General features: G+C 43.5%; 1 protein-coding gene across 3 annotated transcripts in view; it reads left to right on the forward strand.

Moving 5' to 3' along the window:
* Positions 1-23,183, forward strand: part of RASSF5 (Ras association domain family member 5) — a 151,688-nt gene that overhangs the window by 83,742 nt on the left and 44,763 nt on the right. Inside the window, exon 1 of one of the 3 annotated variants that reach the window (XM_073587257.1) lies at positions 11,098-11,438. The exons of the other annotated variants lie outside the window; for them this stretch is intronic. Within the exon in view, the coding sequence (XP_073443358.1) occupies positions 11,334-11,438 (105 nt within the window). The 5' untranslated portion in view covers positions 11,098-11,333. Of the gene's footprint in view, positions 1-11,097; positions 11,439-23,183 lie in introns of those variants that run through there. 3 annotated transcript variants of the gene reach the window in all.

The following is a 23,183-nucleotide window of genomic DNA, read 5'->3' on the forward strand; positions in this document are numbered from 1 at the left end:
AAAGCCGGACGCGCCGGATCCGGCGTGTCCGGCTTTTTCGCCGGAGACAAAAAACGTTACAGTAGCCGTTTTTTCCAGACGCCGGATCGCGACACATTGCCGGATCCGGCGAAAACCGGATGAAACGCATGGCCATCCGGCGCGATCCGGCGCAAATGCAAGTCAATGGGGGGGAAACCGGATCCGGCATTGCATTTCGCCGGATCCGGTTTCTGTCAAAAGCGCCGGATCGCGCCTGACGGCGAAAACCTGATGTGTGAAAGAGGCCTTACACTTACAGCAAACACAGGGTCATGTTGCTGCTGCAGTATTGTGCTCATGATGCAGTCAAACATCATGTCGGCATGCAGACTGGCAGAACTATTTGCAATGTCTTTAGCTGCACTATTCTGTAAACCAGCATGCTGAAGTAACATGGCGTGGGGCAGTAACTGTGGGCAAGGCACTCGTCTTCAGCACTGCGACACGTTACATGAAAGTGTGGGTCCTAGTTAGGTGTAGACTTTTGTTGTGAGGGCCTTACGCTGCATGTAGCCGGTGTTGTGGGCTTGAAATGGACCAGATGTTTCACAGTTCAATGAGGGAGACTACCATTCCATAATAAACTCTGTACTGGACGGTTACTTGGTAATATACAGGATAGTGGGTACAAAGTCTTATGGACGTTTCCTTTACAGTATGAAGCATTATTCCACACAGTATCCGTCTTTCAAGGCACACTGTTTCTCCATACTTTGCCACAACCCAGCTTTCACACTACAGTCCTGATTTACAAGTCTCCTTTATTTGCCTAGTGGTTCCACGTCCTATATCTTCCACTACTGACACCCTGGCCTGGATCTACCGCTCGGGACCCTTCTTTAGTAAACGTCATTCCATCATGCTAAAGCCCATTACAAGCAATACAAGCTCAAGGTCTCGTGACTAGGCTTCCTTTCCTAGGAACCGCTCCAGAAGGCCGCTCCTCTATCTTACCCTATAGCCAACTATCTACATATCTATATGGTACACTACCTATCTTACAACAATATACCCTACACTATGCATATTACATTATACTATGAATACTTATTACACTCTATTCATTATAACACTATTCACATGAAACAGTATTTACAGAAGACCCAAGTCATTATTCACATTACGATGCAACACTCAACGTGATTGGTGGCTGCAGGGGAAAGAACGCGACAGCACAGTCCACCACCATTACCCCGACATGCAGACTGATTCAATTTTTGGCAACATCAAGGGTCCAGCTCAACCACAGTAAGGCCATAGCATGTGAACTCAGTCTAAGAATCACTGAAATCATATGAAGGGGAGACATATGAAGTCCCTGTTTCCTTGCAAATCAGCACATGAGCTTGTAATGTGTTTCTGCACTTATTCTGCGTTAATCCCACCTATGCTATTGTAATCCTGAAAATGTAACTATTCTCGCCATCGTCAATGACGAAGCTAAGAGGTAATGCTTAGTAAGCCTGGTCATTGGTATTCTCTAATACATTCTGTCTAAAAATAGAGAATGGGAATAAGCTGGAAGGAAAATCTAATTAGCATTTATATGGTTTTACCTATATATGTGATTAGAGAAATGCAGAAAGAAAATCTTGGATAATGAAATAAAATGTTGACTTAGAAAATACACTTTCGAGGCTCCTGGGCAGTGAATGAAAGCAGCAGCATTTTATCTTCATTTTGACACAATATTCCACGTTATTAATGACCCCAATACCCAGCATTCAGGCTGTGTACTCGTCTCATCCATCACAATCACTCACCCGGCCTGTCATGGCCCGAATGCAGCCTCCTCCAGACCCTGCTGCAGTCAACACTCCAAGCTTGGAAGAATGGAAAGCAGCCACTTAGAGGGTCTGCCATATGTGACGGATGACAGGTTTTATTGGGGGTGAAAGCTGTAAAAGTTTGATAATGACGGTTCCTATACTTCTTATCATCATTTTAGACCTCACTAACACCAAGACAACCAATAAAATAAAGAAACGCATGTTTTTTTTTTTCCCATAAAGGCATTGTATAAGAAAATGCCATGTATGTCTTCCCTGCCGTGTTATTTTAAGTGGTTCCAAAGATAGAACTTTGCTTTAACGGGAACCAAACAGTAGATTCCCACTGCCTGAATCAGACGCCAGGTTCTAAAAAAAAAAAATGACATTTTTATGGCAATTTTCATATCCTCTTTAAAGGGAATACGTTGCTCTTCCTATTTATTTTTTTCATTAATAATTCTTAATTATATAATCAATTTTTTTTAAACAAAATAAAATATTGTTTAAACATTTTTTTTCTGAATCCATTCTGTGATGCCATTTTTATTTGCTGGTGTGTAAGAGTCTGAGCAGGACACACACTGCAAATGAAGCAGCCATAGGAAACTGGAGTGAGTGTCCAAACTTTACTGCGGCCACATCCGTTGTGATTTGTGCATGCCCCCAGTGTTGCCCAGTTCACATCTGTGGGGGGAGCCATTTTTCTGTAGCCGAGCGCCATGCGCTGAGCTACAATATCCCACTATGTTCAACGGTGAGCGATGGCAGGAGGTCCGGGCAGCGGGGGTGACAGAAGGTCCAGGGAAGCGGTGGTGAGCATAGGTCGAGCAACCTGATATTTTACTGCTAATGACAGGCTGTCAATCCCTGAATGTTGCATCTAGCATTATCACCAGCACTTACATGGACCAGCTCAATTCGGCACCACACGATGCAATTCTCATCACAGCCATCTTTATCCAACTGTGAAGACCAGCCTGCGGCTGGGCTTCATAGGAAATTATCATTTTTTCTATTTACTCTCAGATTCCTTTTTTTTAAGTAAAAAAATAAATAAAAAGACTTTTAAATATAGAAAGAAAAAAATGAGGATTCAAATCACTTCTTTTTTACTTATTTCATAGTAAAGAAATAAACAAAAATTAAAAGAATAAAGAAATTTGGTATTGCCATACTAAACCCACATGGTAAATTCTGTAAAGAGAATTTCGCCATATAAAAAACTATTTCAGAATAGTGGGGTAAATGTCACCACACTTGGAAATTTTTTACTTCTTTCCAGTGCCTTGTATGGTACATCCCGAGGGAATCAAAGAGGGAATTAGAAGATCATGTAGTGAAGCCATAACAAGTATATGACAGCGATATCGGGGCACAAGAAGAATATTTTAAAAACTGTTGAAATCAAAAGTTTGTTCTGTGATCACAAAGAGAAATATTATATTTTCTCGTGAGATAATAGGTGAATCCTCTTGTACACTTGACCCTAAAGAAACTTTACTGTTATCCAGCACAGTAATCAGCTACAAAGAACTTCACTTGCTCCTCAAGACGAGCACATCAAAGTATGGCACAGACATCTCACTGATTTTAGCACACAGCATGTAATGCATCATTTTCCCAGTGGTGGCGCTGCAGGGAGATTGAACACTCGGGGCCTGATTTATGAAGGTGTTTACACTAGAATTCTGGCTTAAAACATCTTTAAAATTCACAAAATGAGAAGTTTCTCAAAAATTTGGTGTGTTTTTTTACACCAGTTTCAGTAAGTCTTGCTTCGGCAGACGACTGGAATACATCTCTGATGGAGGCGCGCAGTACTTGTAAGATGTGTGGAATTAAGATAATGGAATTAAGTGCAACTAACTCCAAAATGCCCTTCATTAAAGAAGTTTTCCACTACTTTTACATTTGTGCCCTATCGTTAGGAAAGGGAATTGATATATGTTCGTCCAGGGTTCGGCACTCGGCATCCCTGCCTATCAGCTGGTATCGGTTCCAGTGGTGGCTGCTGCTGGCCGGAAGTACTGGCGGAGGTGGCCATCTACTTGTAGTGGCCGGGGCTTGATGCTGCACATCCGCCTTCTATTGATTGGGAAACGGATGTGTTGTACCCCACAGCGTCGCTACTGGTCACCTCCACAAGAACTTACGGCCAGCGACCACAACCACTGGCACCGATACCAGCTGATCAGCAGGGATGCCGAGTGCCGAACCCTGGACGATCACACATCTATTCCCTATCCTAAGGATAGGGCACAAATGTAAAAGTAGCGGATAACCTCTTTAAGACTCACGTACACTCCAGTCTTTATGAGTTGGACTCTTACTGTTTATTCCTCCCAGATACATTATAGCTGATTACAGCACAGCCTATAATCAGTTTATCATTCTTCTAGTAAAAATGGAAAAATAGTCCATCTGTACTAAAGCTTGGAAACAACGTCCTCACAATTTCCTGGCCAAGTGACAGGAAAACTTAGATTGCCTAGATTCGCTTTACCTTTAAAGCCAGTATAAATAATAGATCAGGGAATAAATGGAAATTGATTATTATAATGTTAATATAAGAATCGCTTTGATTATGTTTTATGTGACCTGCAGAACAACCACAGTAAACTGGCAATTCCTGAGAGGGAACCTGTCACCTGATTCATGCCGCCCAAATCACAGGCAGCATTAATCAGATCCTGGCTGTATAATTGCAGTCGGGTTTGTTTTTCTCCGAAATGCCTTGGTGTTTCCGAGGCGGGGTAGTTTGAAGAGCCAGCTAGGGACTATAAAGAGACCTGACTTGTCTGCCTTTTCCCCGTATCGCTGCAGGTGATTGGCAGGTCTTTCCTTATTTACACACATGGAATAGACCTGTCAATCATGTGGAGTGGTGCGAGGAGAAGGCGGCCATGGTTGGCACCGGGCTAATTTCCTCTCTCCCTCCTGTGTTTCCTGTGACCCCATGTCCTATCCGTGTGCGCATTTCTAAATGCATGTTAGGTTATCAAGTATCAGTCAGTCAGTAGACTGGATACAGCTTCTTTTACTTCTCTTATGCCCATTTCACCGCACCCAACGAAGAGCATTTTACTTATTAATCAGGCGATTACCGGCCTGTTTAGACGGGATGATAGTCAGGGATAAGTGTTCCTTGTTTCTCAGTTACTGGCTTATTGGCTCGTCAAAATGGGCTATAATCCAATATGTATCTGGTAAATTGGAGACTCTTTCATGAAAAGGGAGGCTTCTTATATCCCAGTACCCACGTATCATCAGCTGTTTGGACTCAGCATTTCAGTTTCACCTTGCTGCACGCTGCTGGTTCGCGCCAAACTGCCTGGCACTTTTTTTTAATCAGGCCCCTCCTACCTGGGTCATGAGGTCGGTCCGGCCCCTAATTTCTTACCCCGGGCAGCATGGGAGACAGCCTCAGAGTTCTGGACCCGGCTCGGTACAGGTACCCGCAGCCCGGTCCACCTCCTTACACAGTTCTTCATACAAAGACAACTTTTAATACATTTGTGCCTCCTTCCCCCTTACTTAGGGGATCAAAATTTATTTCTGATCTGATGTTTTTTTTATTTTCAAGCAATCAAGAATAAACATTGTGACTTCCGGTCTTCCCCTTACTGGCCCGCTATGTTAATCCACCCCTCATCCTGATTTTTCATGAATTCTCCTGGGACTTGACATTAATTATATTATTAAATTGCTTTTTAGGGAAATCCACATAATATGGTTCTTTCAATTAATCGCGACATAGTATTATATAATGATAATATGTTATTTAAAGGGGTTTTACAGTTCTTAAAAATTGATGGCCAATTCTTAGCACAATGACCTATCATTGCTTTATGGGCACATCTCTGTACTGAGCCTAGTATTACAAGGAAGAGAAACTCAGTCCATACAACTGTAATATCAGGAATGTCTACTAGTATCTTTACAGTGGGGACTGAATGGAACCAAGTAGCCAATATAAGGATGCGCTGTGGTTCCTTCAAAAGCTGATTGGTGGGAGTGCGGAGAGTCTAATATTAATGGCCTTTTCTAAGGACTCTTTGTAGCTCTGCTGATGGATTATAACTATCGAGTTACAGATGAATTTCAAAGGAAAGTTGTATGCAATCTAGTGGATTGCAGCAGTTCCTTGATTAAAATCAATCAGTCTCTAGAAGAAGACTGTGTAGTCCTTGACTAAGGACAGCAATAAGGTGCACACTAGCTCTGCGTTCATTGTATGTTAGGCACCCCGTATGGGCTATTATACTGAGTCTCTACCGACAGTGTTTTCACCTTTAGGAAACACACTTCTGTGGGTGAGAATGTTATCGCCCGGATTGCTAGCAACCTCTCCGGATGTACGAAGACGTAGAAACATTGCTGCTGGTTTTTGCAAGAGGAAGTTGAGAAAGGTGCCGAAAGTTTACTTCTCGTATGAGAACATGGTTTATGTATGTTTATGTAGGGCAGCAAAAAGCCTAAGGAAATATTACAAACTGAGAACGCGCAGAATAAGTTATAATTCACTGAATAGATGGAAAACGTGACACATGCTTTTATGGCTCCTTTACTTTGATTGTATCACATTGGCTAATCTTGAGGTTAGTGAGGCTATTTCTTTCCATGAGGTCCTGGAACATCTGCGCACACCATGAGGGCCATGCGATTTAAGGTGTATAATAATGACCAAGATAATTTTATAGCTACCCCAATTAATGCCTGATTATAATTCCATAAAATGTCAGGTCTTTATCCTACAGACTCTGTAGCTTAAAGTTGTCCACTACTTGGATAACTCCTTCTCATTCCCCATGTTTGGCCCCGATAAAATAAAAACACTGATACAACCCTGCATTGCTGGCGCCGTTCCAGTGGTGTGGGCACTTGTATTTCCAGGGCTCTTGAGCAGTTTTTAGTACATGTAAACGCAATCAGCGCTGATGTCAATGTCCCCACCTTCAGACATTAGTAATCAATCAGCTTCCACTTTTTTGGTTACTTATATGTCCGAAGGAGGAGACAATGACACTAGCGCTGGTTGGGCACAGGGCTCACATGTCATGACAAAAGGGCGAGAGCCCGGGAATGTGATTGTCAACACCACTGGAGTGGCGCCGGCACAGAAAGTGAGGATAAGTGTTTATATTTTATAGGGGCCAAATATGGGGAATAAGAAGGGGTTGTCCCAGTAGAGGACAACCCCTTTGAAGCTCATTTTTATAGTGCTATCCTGGTCTCACCCCCTCCAAGCTTAATTTGACAGTGTTCCACTTAAGCTTGAAATTTTAACCTATGGTAGCACCGGAAAAATTAGCTACAAAATCTCTGGTGTAAAACCCAAAAAAATTCTGACATAAAAACTGCAGAATAAAATACTGTAAAACTGGAGTGAGTCTTAAATGTCTCAAGATTCGCATTAGGCACCATCATAATTTAAGGTTTAAAGGGATCCTGCAATCTGGCTTCCGCCCCCACCGTTCCAAAGAAACTGCCCTGACCAAAATTACTAATGACTTACAGCCAATGCTTACAGACAGTTCTCCATCCTCCTCCTTCTTGACCTGTCCTCTGCCTTTGACACAGTTGACCACTGCCTACTGCTACAGATTCTTTCTTCCCTTGGCATCAAAGACCTTGCCTTGTCCTGGATTTCCTCATACCTTTCTGACCACACAGTCAGCATTTCCCAGTCCCACACTGCCTCCTCATCCGCCCCCTCTTTGTTGGAGTCCCTCAAGGCTCGGTCCTGGGGCCCCTGCTTTTTTCCATCTATACTCTTGGCCTAGGATAACTCATAAAGTCCCATGGCTTCCAGTACCACCTGTATGCAGATGACACTCAGATCTACCTCTCTGGCCCAGATGTCACCTTTCTGCTGTCCAGAATCCCTGAGTGTCTATCAGCCATATCCTTCTCTTTCACCTCTCACTTGCTAAAACTCAACGTAGACAAAACTGAACTCATTATCTTTCCTCCATCTCACGTATCTTCCGTACCTGATCTATCTATTATGGTAAACGGCATCACGCTCTCCCCAGCACGTGAAATCCGGTGCCTAGGAGTAACTCTCGACTCTGCCCTGTCCTTCAAACCACACGTCCAATGTCTTGCCATCTCCTGTCGCCTCTAACTCAAAAATATTTTCAGAATCCGTCCCTTCCTCAGTTCTCAATCTACTAAAACTCTTGTACATGCCCTCATCATCTCCCGCCTTGACTACTGCAACACTCTCCTCTGTGGCCTCCCTACTAACTCTCTTGCACCACTCCAGTCTGTCCTCAATTCTACTGCCCAACTAATCCACCTCTCTCCTCGCTACTCCCCTGTCTCCCCCCTCTGCAAATCCCTCCATTGGCTCCCAATTCCCCAACGAATCCAGTTCAAACTACTAACACTGACCTACAAAGCCATCCACAACCTGTCCCTTCCCTATATCTCTGAACTAATCTCCCAATATCTTCCCTCACGTAATCTTCGATCCTCCCAAGACCTCCTACTTTCCTCCACACTTATTCGTTCCTCACACAACTGCCTCCAAGATGTCTCCCGAATATCCCCTAACCTCTGGAATGCCATGCCTCAACACGTCCGATTATCCACCACCCTCGGATCCTTCAAACGGAACCTGAAAACCCATCTTTTCAGAAAAGCTTACAGCCTGCAATGACCATTCTGCCGCCTCACCACAGCCTGAGCTGCCGCCTCATCACCACCAGAGCTGCTGCACCCCCGACCTTCTGTCTCTTCCCCACTATCCCGTAGAATGTAAGTCCGCAAGGACAGGGTCCCCTCCCCTCTGTACCAGTCTGTCATTGTAAATTTGTTTACTGTTAATGATATCTATAACTTTGTATGTAACCCCCCTTCTCATGTACAGCACCATGGAATTAATGGCACGATATAAAAAAATAATAATAATGATAATAAAAAGGGATTTGGTCAGAACAGAATGACTTTTCAAATTAAGTCTGCTCGTTGCTTCATTGAGATGCCAATCATTTACATACACCTTCTCGTCTGCTTGGTTTCCCCCTACCTCCACCCACTCCTTATTTGAGTGACAGCTCTGGCTTCAGAGATCTAGAGAAGAGCGGAGATAGATGGAAAACAAGCAGGCAGGAAAGTGTATTTAAATATTTCGCCCCCACCATGAAGCCTGTACTAGGTTTAAAAAAAGTAATTCTGTGTTGACAGAGTCCCTTTAGAGGGAACCTGTCACCATGAAAATGGAAACCAATCTACAGGCACCACATTATAAAATAGAGCGAGGTGACCAAATTTATTTAGTTTTGTGAGTAAAAATTCAGTGTAACCTGAGTTTTAATGATTAAAACCTCTGCTTTTTGGGGGATTTTTGGTCCAACTGGGTGATCTTATCAGTGATTGACAACTTTCTTGTTTACCTGTGCATTGATAGAATCACCCCCTGGACCGAAAATCCCATAAAGAGCAGAGGTCTAAATAATGAAAACACAGGTTAGGGTTCATTCAGACATCAGTGATCTTTCTCATACACAAAAACCCAGCCAAGTTCCATCAGTATTTCTTATCAGTGTTCTCAGAATTTGGTCATTGTGTCCATTTTTACCATCAAAGTTTCATCAGCTTTTCTTTGATGAAAAAATGAACAGATAGAAATTATTTAAGCTTTTCATATCAAACAGTCCATGCAAAAAAAAAGAGCCACTGATGGCTTCTGAGTAATGTCCTGTTTTTTCACGGACCCATAGACTTGCATTGGCAAGTTTGAGCCGACACTTGGATCAAAATCGAACATGTTTCCATGATTTGGGGTGCAAAAATACGTGGCCATGTGAACAATTCCATAGTCTATAATAGGTATCAATTATATCTGTGAAAAACATGTATGAGAAAAACTATCATGTGAATGAGCAGTTGTCCTGAATCTTTTCTCACAACCTACATATTAAAATACTCAGCTCCTCCTGCCCTAAACATGGTGCCGAGCAGATTGGACTGCATTTTCACGGTGACAGGTTCCCTTTAAGGCTTCAGGCTGCCACTTCCCATTACGAGCATTATAAGGAAGTGGTTGACTGATCTAGTAAGTAGCTGCTTAAGAGATCCTCTATTCTCCCCTGACATGTCAATTCATCTAAATATTTGTCTTTCCCATGACCTCCATGAACTAATTCCGGATCAGCTCTTCTTCGTTCTCTTCCATGTGCAAGACCTACTGGATATTCTGTAAAAATTGATAATTGGCTGGTCCCAGTTTGTCCATATATTCACTGACATTGTCCAATCACTGCTGACAGTAGCATTCACGTTATATGACAAGATTCTCACAAATTGTTCTTTTATGGGGAATACAAGTATTTACCGAAAGCAATGAGACATGGCTGGGGAAATGATGGATCCTCTTGAAATAATTACTCTCTAAATACAGAGTGGCCCAAAAGGCGAATGAATGAAGTTGATCACCACTGAATATATGAGCGAGATAACACACTGGCACACAACAAAAGAAGGCCGATTGCATTTTATTACATTTGTTGATTACAGTTACATTTTTTTTATACTGTTTATTTCTTTAAATGCTGGCAATGTCTTCCATCAACATTGCTCGAAACCTGTCCTGTACACGGTGCCATACAGTACAACATACAATCCAGTCTGCATCAATGTCTGTAAATGCTTCCAAGGCCTCTTTTAATTTTTGACCATTGTCTGCGGCTTCCTCTGAAAACACCTTATTCCTACCTCAAAAAATTCAAAAGTTTGTGAGAAACTACTTTTATTGTGTAAGTGTATGTATGTGTGCATTTGTATGTATGTGTATATATACATATATATGTACACCCAGAAAATCTCGTGGAATTCCATTGATTCAACTGTATACCTACCTTTGTGCCACTCCGTAATGTTGAACCCCAACATGAAATTTTAAAGAACCTGTTATGCAAACCATTCTCTATTTTTGCATAAGGATACAATAGCATTTTTATTACAGATGTCGAAAACCTGCGATGCATGGTGTACACCGCTGAAAAATTCTTTAATTACGTATATACAAAATCCCCTGTGAAAGTTTAAGGGAATTCCTGAGTAAACTGAAAAACAGATGCTGGATTTGTACGTTAAATCCCCCTGATAAGAAAAAATTTTGCTTGAGAGGATTGTAGATTCTGGTAACGTCACACACGGGAGCCTTCATCAGGCCATGAGGCCGCATCACCATATACCTTCTATCAGAGCACCTAGAAATCGCAGCAGATAGGAGCGACGTAAGGGAAGTGGTTTAGCAGAAATAAAAACTGCATTAGAGGAGGAGGGAGGGGAGAGGAAGGGGAGGCTGAGGACTACAGAGCTGTGTCTCTACCGGCTGATAGCCTAGCAGCAACTGCAGTGTCAGCCAGCCGTGTGGGTACCACAAGAATGGCCAGAGCAGAGTGATACCTGTGCTAGCCTCACCGCTCTATTGTGGGTGCCAGGGGCAAAAGCCTCAAATACTATTCACAAGGGGGATATGGTGAACACAACATCTGCAGACCCCCTATAGCTGGTTCTTCTGAGGTGCCAATGACAGTCAGTGGAAGTATGAGCAGTGGGTACTGCAGCCTGGAGGAGGACATCGAAGACTATTTCTTTACTGCTAGAGAGAACCTATCAAGGAAGACTGTGAAGGTAATGGATGATACATGATGGTGTGAGTGTGATGTCTGCCCTTGTGCCTTGTGTAGAATGGGAGCTGCTCTTGTTTGTGGCTGTTGTGTATGTCATTTATGCCCGTCCAGTAGAAAAGGGTGAGAGTGGACCCTGGCACTTGGATCCATGTCATTTCTACAGAAGGAAGTTTGTTGTGTAAGGCCCACTTAGCAATATATTGTACACCGTGGCGAAACTTCAACCTGATGTGCCCCAATGCAAAACTTCCAACTGAACCCCAACGATCAAGGGTCTTTAATAGTATTGATCATCTCACATGGGCCTCCAGAGGCCGGCTGAGACTGGAACCCCTGCACCCACTAATTACGGCTCATTGTACGATATGATTAGTAAAATGCCCTCTTAGCCACACTGATATCTGTGGCCCTTTCTTTAAAATTATTTAAATAGTTTTTGCAAAATAATGAGATTCTTTAAAATGTGTTACGACAATCATCGGTAACATTGTGACATGTATATCCTAATAATGATGACGATATTTCAGAGCGAGGCACATCACACCTACGAAATGACGGATGATATCACTTGCACCCAGTACACATGTAGTGTTTAGGACTAATTTATAGCAAGACATATAGTTTTCTGAAAACCTATAACAACCAATAAGATTTCAGCTCTTATTTCTCAGGCGCTCCGATTGGCTACTTTAACTATCTTCTCTTTTCCTTTAGTTTTAATACATCTCCCCTATCACAATTTTGATTAATTAGATAACTTTTTATACCAGAACACCTACTTAGAATGGATAAATGCTAAGTCAGTCTGCACAAAGCTAGATAAGGCTATGTTCACACATTGTGTTTTTGCTGCATTTTTTTTTCTGCAGGTAAAATCTACTCTCTTAGTAGTAAAGAAGCTGCTTACAAAAAACAAGTTTTGATGTGCTTTTGCTGCTTTTTTGGTGCAGATTATATTTCTCATTTGTCTATAGTACATTTTAATAAAGTTAATTTTAATCAACAAACAACAAAAAAAACAGCTAAAACGCACGGTTACATTTTTGGAGCATTTTTGCATTTTCTCATTGCTTTCTACAGTGAGAAAATGCTGCAAAAACGCTGAAAGAAGTGACATGCTGCAGTTTTCAAAAATGCAGACTTTTTCCGATTCAGTCAGGAAAAAGAAAAAAATTGTGTATGAGAGTTCTGCAATTTCATACCTGGTACTTTAAAAAGCATAAAAAAGCAACAAATAAAAACACTACAAAAACACAATATGTGAACTTAGCCCAAATCTGCAGGTAAATCTACTAGGACTACAATGAGTATGCTGTTCTGACCATCATTATCTTTATTTCTACTGTGTCTGTCCAGCAGGAAATTTACCTTTCTAGGCCTGAAAAGTTAAAAGGGGCAAAGGGAAAGCCCATAAGCATCAGCTGAATGATCCATTCACAATTTTTCTATGAGCCCCTTTTTCTCTGTGCGTAGCCGACTAAATTTTCACTGACAGTATGGACTTAGATGATAAATGTGTAATACTTGATTTTTCCTTCGGAGGCGCTGCAGGGGATCAAAATACCTGCTGCCAGGCTTCTCAGCTGATTACTAAGGATTTCAGATGTGACACCTTATTTTCTGGGGATTCTTTTTAATAAGAAGGAAGTATTAAAGCAGAACAGACAATAATATTTAAAGGGAACCTGACAGCAGATATTAATCTCTCATGCGACACGGTCCGTCAAACATACATGGCTGAAATCATGGATCGGGCACAATTGCCTAACAAACGGGCAATCCTTACATGTGTTGTGGCTGTCGAACAGCCGCGAGATAAGCAGCTGCGAGGACTCGGACATATTTTTCAAGTATGCTGAAGACACTCGGTTAGCACACGTGCATGCTCGCGTAACACCTTATCCCAGCACGTTCACTCATCACTAATCAGTATGTTACCTCAGTATTTGTAAGTCTAAACCAGGAGTGAGTGATAGAAACACGTCACCACTTTTGTATTTATTATACTTTTCCTCTGATTGTCCCACTCCTGGTTTAGGCTTACAAATACTGATGTAAAATACTGACCAAATACTAAAAAGTGTGAACGTGACCTTAAAATATGCTTTATAGTAGCCAAACATAAATAACAAGGAATCTGTTCCTTGGCTTCTATTACAGACTTTTCTAGGTATAACATCGGCAGAGGTCAATGTCCAGGTAAAGGGAGGCGCAGAGGCGTAGGTAGGGGTTTGGTCCATGGGGGCAAAACTTCTTAGTGGGTCTCTATCTAAGTAACCCTGATTAAAACTATGGTGGCACACCCTAAGGCTAAGTTCAGACTACGCGTTTTGCGGCGTTTTTTAAATGCGTTTTTATGATAATTTTCCGCTGCATTTTCCATTACCAGCGAAGCCTATGAGATTTCAGTAATTTCATGCAACACATGGGTTTATGTGTTATCAGTATTTTAGGCTTGGCATGTTTTTTTTGGACATAGAGTATGTCACTCCTTTCAGTATTTTTTCAGTGTTCCTCACCCATTGAAAGCAATTTGTGATGGAAAAAACGCTGACAAAATGCTGCAAAAACGCAGGTGGGTCGCCCTCCCAGGGCCCTTGGGTACTCGGTACCGGGCCGGTGTCAGGGGGATGTGTCACAGCAGCGGTGACCCAGTCCGTGGCCCTGGGCGCCCAAGTAATCAGGGGTGTTGAATAGTGGTTTGTAGTTAATGGAATAGTTCGTGACGCCACCTGTGGTGTTCGGCAAGTGGGATGTTGGGCCGACGCTGCATGCAGATCCTCTGGGGCTGGTGGTGTGTTGCAGCCAAGATGGTGAAGCTCCCCACAGGTGGAGCTGTAGCCCCAGGGCAGTGTAGATGTAGGGGCAGAGGAGAGGTGCAGGCGGTGTAGAAGCTGATACCCAGATGTAGTGGTACAGGGTGTGTTGGCGCAGGAATAATTGGAGGACACTAGGGCTTGCAGTTCCAAAGCTTTACTCACAGTCTGTAGCACACACAGATGCCTGCCTCCGTGCTGTGTCCTCCGGGTCAGGGACTCAGTCAACCTCCAGATCAGATGGAATGCTCCCTTCCAACACTCCGCCAACATGTGCCTTTCTGAGCGTCTCCTCTTATAGTGTGAAGTACTTCCACTAGTACTGAGTTACACTGGAGTGCCTCCTGACAGATGTTCCCAAGAACTCTACTTGTACAGCAGACAGCTGTAGCCTGCTTCGGGGACTCCTCTCTCCTGAGTCCTGGCTCACTATTCACGTTGCTGTTGTGCCCCCAAGTCTTAGATGGGCGTAGTGCATTTACAGCCCACTACTCCACCGGTGTCTGCTGCAGGACCTTCAGTATCTATACAACCTCGGGGACTGGGCCCTGGCCTTGCGCTTAGAACTTCTAGGCAGGGTTCTCCTCTAACCCACGTCCTCTCTGGTCCCTTTTACTCCTTCATTCCGTACTAATCCCTCTCTCTCATAGAAGATCAGGTTTCAGTCCAATGTCTTTCTCCTTCTTTCCTTTCCTGTGCCAGCTGGCTCAGATCACTGAGGCAGCTGCAGCACTCCTTCCTCCATCCCTCTTCCAGGGATCCTCACTCCTCTCCGAGTGACTCTCTCTGACTCACTCACTGACTGACTGACTAAACCTTCCCGCTCTTTAGGTATTCTCAACTCCACCCGCCTCCCAGCACGTTTCATGTTCCAAGGAGGGAGCCACCAAAGGTGCTCTGCTACACTCCAAGCAGGGAGCCGCAATGTGGCTTTGCTGAATTACCATGTTGTGTGGGATGCGAGTGTTGGAGCGTGGTTAGGAGCCTCCAACTCACCTGGATGGTGGGGTACCACACCTCAGGAGGAGGTGCAGTACCTCTGTGGCAACTGAATCCTCAGGAGCGCCACATTGGCATCAGGTTTTGCACACTTTTAATGAAAAAAGTGAATACAGCAGTATATGAAACCCATTTAGATTTGTGATTTCCCAGGTTTACCATCTTGGCTTGGTCACCTGAGATGTTCAGCTGAGGCTGGGAGCTTTGCCAGACCCCAAGAAGGGAAAGGATGCTGCCCTGGACCTTTGGGTAGCACAACGGGCACTAAGACAATGTGAGTACCCCACCGAAGGGACTTCAAGCGTCCAGATTCCGGCGTATGCACTACCTTCTCTTTCGGCCTCTGTGGGTGCTGTGGGTACGGCCGTGGACGTCGTTAGGGAGAGAGCAGGAAGTTATTGTTGCACTTTATTCATCCGTTTTATTAAATCGTTTCCCTGTTGGACTGCAGCTGTATCTGGATTGCGTCTGTCCTGCCTATTTCTGTGCAAGGTGCCAGGATGTACACTGACTGTGGCTTAGTTGACTCGGCAAGGACCACCACCCTGGGCCACTTTGTTATATGAACTTAGCCTAGTAGTGGATGTAGGAGAAGATCAGCAGATGACAGAGCTGTTACTAAAAAAAAGGACCAACACTGATATTACTGCCATATGGTGACCATATAGTGGTAGATACCAATACTGCAAAACATGTAAGAGATCACAGTACAGTTACAGATAGCGACTTACAGCTGATGTTCTTCTGGTGGAGTCATCCACTTTTCCCATCTTTTCCATTTGGCCCAGACCGACATGACACCTTCTTCCAGCCAGGACTCTGCTGCAGAGATTAAAATAAAGACACATCTCACTTCTCACATTTCCAGCACCATTCCTTTTTATTTCCAATCTGCACCAGCTCCTCTTCCTGCTGTTACCCCAATGCTGAGCTGCTGCCGTAGGTGATCCTATTACCGCACCTACTATGTGCTCTTTAAGTTTCCTCCTATTGGAGCCCTAGATTCCCCTTTCATTGCACTCATAAACTATGATGTTAGCAAAAGTTCCCCACAAAACTTGTAAGATACCCCAACAGTGAATTCCTCCACAGTAACACACACATACACTATGATGACCCTACTGTACCCTACCCCTCAACTCCCACAGTAAAGTATGATGACCCCAACACAGTTTGGTCCCCAAACTGTGACCGCAACACAGCTCTTTATGCAGTATAATAAGCCTACATACAGTATAATGGCCCCACACAGTCTTCCACACAGAATGATGGACCCCACACAAACCTTCACACTGTATAATTGCTTGCATACAGTATATAGGCTCCCATATATCCCTCCACATATTATAACAGCACTTACATAGCTTTCCATATAGTATAATGCAACCCATAGTCCTCCATATAATATACTGCACTCCCCATAGTCCTCAATATAGTATTCTGCACTCCCATAGTCCTCCATATAGTATAGTGCACTCGGCATAGTCCTTTATATAGGATAAGACACTCCCCATAGTCCTCCATATAGTATAATATATACCCCACAGTCCTCCATATAGTATAATGCACTCCTCATAGTCCTCCATACAGTATAATGCACTCTGTGCAGTCCTTCATACAATATAATGCACCCCTATAGTCCTCCATACAGTATTTTGGCCACCACAATGTTCTCGTTGATTAAAAGAAAACGAAAAAAACCTCACCTCTCCTCCTTGTTCCATTGCTGCTCCGGTCTCTACAGCGAGCATCCTTCTGAAGTACCGCACATCTCAGAGCAGCATGCACCATGTAGTGACGTTATCATGCCAGCTGCATAGGGACGTCAGACACCGAGGAGGAATGATGGTGGAGGAAGCGTCAGCTGACACTCCCTCTCTCATCATTACTTTCAACTGTATCGGCATCCTGGGTTTCGATACAGTAGAATTTGTAATGACGGGCGGGCCAATGCTTGCATGGGACCCCCATGGCTCATGGGCCCCATAGCGGCCACGTGGCCTTCCGTCAGTGGCGGCAGTGCAGTGAGATTGTGTCTTCCTGCTCTGCCGTACAGTTTCTATCTGAATCCAACAAAATGTGATTCAGACGTGTCTACAACACAACCATTGACTTAAATGTGGTGAAAGAAGACCAATATTAGAAACTTCGGACTCTGACCTCCTATCTGCCAGCATCTCTCTTTATAGCAGACACAATAGGATAGAATGAGAATATCAAACATCAGAAAAAAGGGGAGTTCATGTCCAAAATTATCATAAAAGGTAAAATTTATTAGCCATATAGTTAATTCAAAAATAGTACTGACATAAAGATACAATGAAGATCAGGTAATTTTACACTGCCAATGTCCTGACAAACTCAATAATAAAGTGCTAAGTGCTTCATGGGCACAATGATTGGGATTCAATAATTCATGGGGATAACAACCAGGTGCGCATCCTAAGAATGAACCCCATTACCCAATGCAATAGTGCTTACCCATCATAGATAAAGTCAGGAAACGTGCAGCACCGCCACTGATGCGCGTTTCGTCTCTTTCTCAAGGTGCGACCCTCCAAAGAAATGCGACCCCACACCATTACTGACCCACTGCCAAACCGGTCATGCTGAAAGATGTTGCAGGCAGCAGATCGCTCTACACGGCGTCTCCAGACTCTGTCATGTCTGTCACATGTGCTCAGTGTGAACCTACTTTCATCTGTGAAGAGCACAGGGTGACAGTGGCAAATTTGCCAATCCTGGTGCTCTGTTGCAAATGCCAAGCGTCCTGCACGGTGTTAGGCTGTGAGTACAACCCCCATCTGTGGACATCGGGCACTCAGACCATCCTCATGGAGTTGGTCCATAAATATAATATAATAAATAAAAAGTATATTATATATTTATATATATTGTGGGATTGCTACACACTTGGGTGCTTAGTGAGGCAACACAGGAAGTGTTTCCATTTAAATGTCCAGGCTGGTTTATTGGTGCTTCATAAACCAACCACCAGTAAAGGAAAAATAAACAGAATTTCAGTGCAGGCAAAACAAAATAAACAGTTCTTGCACTGTCTCTTTAGTATAAAACAAGAGGGGATTATAGGGAGAGAAATGGGAAGCGCAGGCTTCTGAATGCATCCAGTATACCAGCTCAGTCTGGAGATAACACACAGGAGGCCTTCTTACCTCCACACACACAGACCATGTGGCAAGCAACATACTTCATTTTAACTTGTGAACCACACCCAAGGGTGGGTTATGTGGACAGTCGGACCCAGCCATCTCAGGATGCCTGTAAAACCTGGCCCAGATGCACAAAACAAGCCTCTTAGTACTATGTGCACTAGAGCAATACTCCAGGATTACACCACAGATGACAACCACCTCTGCGATACGTACCGCCCAGATTTTGGCTGGTGCCATGGCTTTTAACACCTCACTTTCTTCATGTGCTCAATACTTTTTCAACTTAATCATTTCTCATTACTACACACAACATAATTTATGGACATCTATGGTTTGATTTCTTTGACTGTGTTGATTGTATGGGTTGTTACCAACATCTAGTGAGAATTTCATGTCAATAGCATCTTTAGAAATATATTCACTTAGAAAATTGGTGACTTGTTCAAGACTTATTTCACCCAGCATAAATACTGGATTGAATGTTGGTTGTGCTTTCTCACTTGTGGTAGCATGAGACGGACTCTACAACCCACACAAGTGGCTCAGGTAGTACAGTTCATCCAGGATGGCACATCAGTGCCAAGCACAACCCCCATTTGTGGACGTCGGGCCCTCAGACCATCCTCATGGAGTCGGTTTCTGTGTTCAATCTATTTTATTGAGCATTTTACAAACAAAGAATATATTATATGTAAACAGATAATATATAGAATCATAGAAACTGTCTAGTATTCAAAAATGAGAATACAACCATCTATCAGTAAATCAAACATACCATGGTAGACAATAACAGTAGCCATATGGCGAACGCCGACAAGGTATTCAAGAGAGGAAGAATCCTCTATATTATGCAGAGGACAGACATAGGGTAAAAAAAAGCAGGAAAGAAAGACAAGGGAAGAGGGGGAAAAAGGAAAAAAAAAAAAAAGGTTATGGATAAAGCAGTCCTTAAAATCATGTATATATTAATGTGCAAATTCCTATGTAACTGAAAAATTCAGCGGAACAAATTTATCGTTTGTACCATTGCAGTCTGCAGACAGCTCCTCCATTCTACACAGATTGACCATTTCCTTATACCAGTCTAATATGTCAGGGGGATTTGTAAGTTTCCAAAACGGCGGGATTACCATTCGTGCTGCTGTTAGACAAAACCGAAGAATATCTCTCTTCTGAATCCCTATTGAAGAAGGTAAAACTGACAGAAGAGCTATTTGAGGGGACCTTGCTACACGGTTTCCCGTGATTCGTTGATAATTGTCGAAAACCTTCTCCCAGAATGGCTTGATCTTAGAGCATTCCCACCAAATGTGAATCATAGAGCCCATCTCCCTCTTGCATCTCCAACAAACCCCTGAAACTGCTGGATATATTGCATGTAGTTTAGAAGGGTAATGATACCATCTCATAAGTATTTTATAGTTCTTCTCTTGTGCAATCCCACCACTAGCAAGTTTATGAGTGAAGAGAAACCCCCTTTCCCATTCCTCAGGAGACAAGCTTATCCCCAAGTCTCTCTCCCACGCCTGCTGAAATGTTAATGGAGTCGGTTTCTAACCGTTTGTGCAGACACATGCACATTTGTGGCCTGGTGGAGGTCATTTTGCAGGGCTCTGGCAGTACACCTCCTGTTCCTCCTTGCACAAAGGCTGAGGTAGCAGTCCTGCTGCTGAGTTGTTACCCTCCTACGGCCCCCTCCACATCTCCTGGTGTAATGGCCTGTCTCCTGGTGGCGCCTCCAGCCTCTGGACACTACGCTGACAGACACAGAAAACCTTCTTGCCACAGCTCGCATTAATGTGTCATCCTGGATGAGCTGCACTACCTGAGTCACTTGTGTGGGTTGTAGAGTCCATCTCATGCTACCACGAGTGTGAAAGCACAACCAACATTCAAAAGTGACCAAAACATCAGACAGAAAGCATTGGTATGTAGGGGTGGTGGGGGCGAGCTGGGGGGGTGGTCCCTCTTCTTACCGCGCAGAGACGAGACAGAGACAAGATGGAGGCAGGTACTGGGTACAACAGGTCCCAGTTTATTTCTGCGCGCCGTCCGTCTGACGGCCCTCGCAACACATTGTCAAATCGCTCTCTCTCGGCCCTCCGCATCCAGAGCCGCTTCACGACACAGCACAGTACCTCACTCATGGCCCTCTATATCCAGAGCCGCTTCACACACCGTGTTTCTCGCCGGGGACGTATATATACGTCCTATCCTTTCTCCTTTCCTGACGTAGTTACAGCTTCCGACACTGTGGCTGCCCTAAGCCAAATCACCAACAGTCCGTTCACTGGTCAGACGTCGTACTCTACATGGTGTGCCTATTCCCTTTTAACTCGTCTCTGTTGCGGTGTACCTGTCAGGACCACCCCCCCCGTTGTTCTCTCTCCTCAGTCCCCCTGGTCTGGATTCACCTCACAGCGCACAGACTGTAGCAGTCCTCCTGTCACTGGAGCTCTCCCTGGGGACTGGAACTTTCTGGAACCCTCCCTCAGTATTTATAGCTAAAACGGTTCCTTGAAACTGTCACTCCGCCCCCCATGACCAACGGTTTCTAAAGCCCTAAGCTGATGTCAAGTCCTTTGCTCACACTCCTCCCTGCCATCTAATGGTCAACCCGAGGTACTGCACGTCCACTACACTTTCCTAGCTGTTTCCCCACTGTACACCTACCTACACTGTGCAAACCTTTCCTTCTTCACTCTGACTAGTCCGTCCGTCCGTCAGGTCACCTTCCCTACAGGTACTCAGATGTGGTCTGTGGTCCCCACCTGCAGAACCACTCCTTTATTGACGGTGTCTTGATAATTGCCAATAATTTCCATCTGTTGTCAATCAGTGTTGCTTCCTAAGTGGACAGTTTGATTTCACAGAAGTTTGATTTACTTGGAGTTATATTCTGTTGTTTAAGTTTTCCCTTTATTTTTTTGAGCTGTGTGTGTATATATATATATATATATATATATATAGAGAGAGAGAGAGAGAGAGAGAGTTGTGGCCAAAAGTATTGACACCCCTGCAATTCTGTCAGATAATACTCAGTCTCTTCCTGAAAATGATTGCAAACACAAATTCTTTGGTATTATTATCTTCATTTAATTTGTCTTAAATGAAAAACCACACAAAGAATTGTCCTAAAGCCAAATTGGATATAATTCCACATCAAACATAAAAAAGAGGGTGGACAAAAGTATTGGCACTGTTCGAAAAATCATGTGATGCTTCTCTAATTTGTGTAATTAACAGCACCTGTAACTTACCTGTGGCACCTAACAGGTGTTGGCAATAACTAAATCACACTTGCAGCCAGTTGACATGGATTAAAGTTGACTCAACCTCTGTCCTGTGTCCTTGTGTGTACCACATTGAGCATGGAGAAAGGAAAGAAGACCAAAGAACTGTCTGAGGACTTGAGAAACCAAATTGTGAGGAAGTATGAGCAATCTCAAGGCTACAAGTCCATCTCCAAAGACCTGAATGTTCCTGTGTCTACCGTGCGCAGTGTCATCAAGAAGTTTAAAGCCCATGGCACTGTGGCTAACCTTCCTAGATGTGGACGGAAAAGAAAAATTGACAAGAGATTTCAACGCAAGATTGTGCGGATGTTGGATAAAGAACCTCGACTACCATCCAAACAAGTTCAAGCTGCCCTGCAGTCCAAGGGTACAACAGTGTCAACCCGTACTATCCGTCGGCGTCTGAATGAAAAGGGACTGTATGGTAGGAGACCCAGGAAGACCCACTTCTTACCCCGAGACATAAAAAAGCCAGGCTGGAGTTTGCCAAAACTTACCTGAAAAAGCCTAAAACGTTTTGGAAGAATGTTCTCTGGTCAGATGAGACAAAAGTAGAGCTTTTTGGGCAAAGGCATCAACATAGAGTTTACAGGAGAAAAAAAGAGGCATTCAAAGAAAAGAACACGGTCCCTACAGTCAAACATGGCGGAGGTTCCCTGATGTTTTGGGGTTGCTTTGCTGCCTCTGGCACTGGACTGCTTGACCGTGTGCATGGCATTATGAAGTCAGAAGACTACCAACAAATTTTGAGCATAATGTAGGGCGCAGTGTGAGAAAGCTGGGTCTCCCTCAGAGGTCATGGGTCTTCCAGCAGGACAATGACCCAAAACACACTTCAAAAAGCACTAGAAAATGGTTTGAGAGAAAGCACTGTAGACTTCTAGGGTGGCCAGCAATTAGTCCAGACCTGAATCCCATAGAACACCTGTGGAGAGATCTAAAAATGGCAGTTTGGAGAAGGCACCCTTCAAATATCAGGGACCTGGAGCAGTTTGCCAAAGAAGAATGGTCTAAAATTCTAGCAGACCATTGTAGGAAACTCATTGATGGTTACCGGAAGCGGTTGGTCACAGCTATTTTGGCTAAAGGTTGTGCAACCAAGTATTAGGCTGAGGGTGCCAATACTTTTGTCTGGCCCATTTTTGGAGTTTTGTGTGAAATGATCAAGGTTTTGCTTTTTGCTTCATTCTCTTTTGTGTTTTTTTCATTTAAGACAAATTAAATGAAGATAATAATACCAAAGAATTTGTGTTTGCAATCATTTTCAGGAAGAAACTGAGTATTATCTGACAGAATTCAGGGGTGTCAATACTTTTGGCCACAACTGTATATATATATTTATAGACATATATATATTTGTTATAAAATTTCCGAAATAAGTAAATCTTTAGACTGCCACAATGTAAAAAAAATGGTGCCATCAGCAAGGACAGGGAGAGGCTGTAAAGATGTACATTGGGCC

Source organism: Dendrobates tinctorius, unplaced genomic scaffold (assembly GCF_039654945.1).
Source record: "Dendrobates tinctorius isolate UK_male_01 unplaced genomic scaffold, ASM3965494v1 ptg000098l, whole genome shotgun sequence".
In the NCBI taxonomy this organism is placed as follows: domain Eukaryota; kingdom Metazoa; phylum Chordata; class Amphibia; order Anura; family Dendrobatidae; genus Dendrobates; species Dendrobates tinctorius.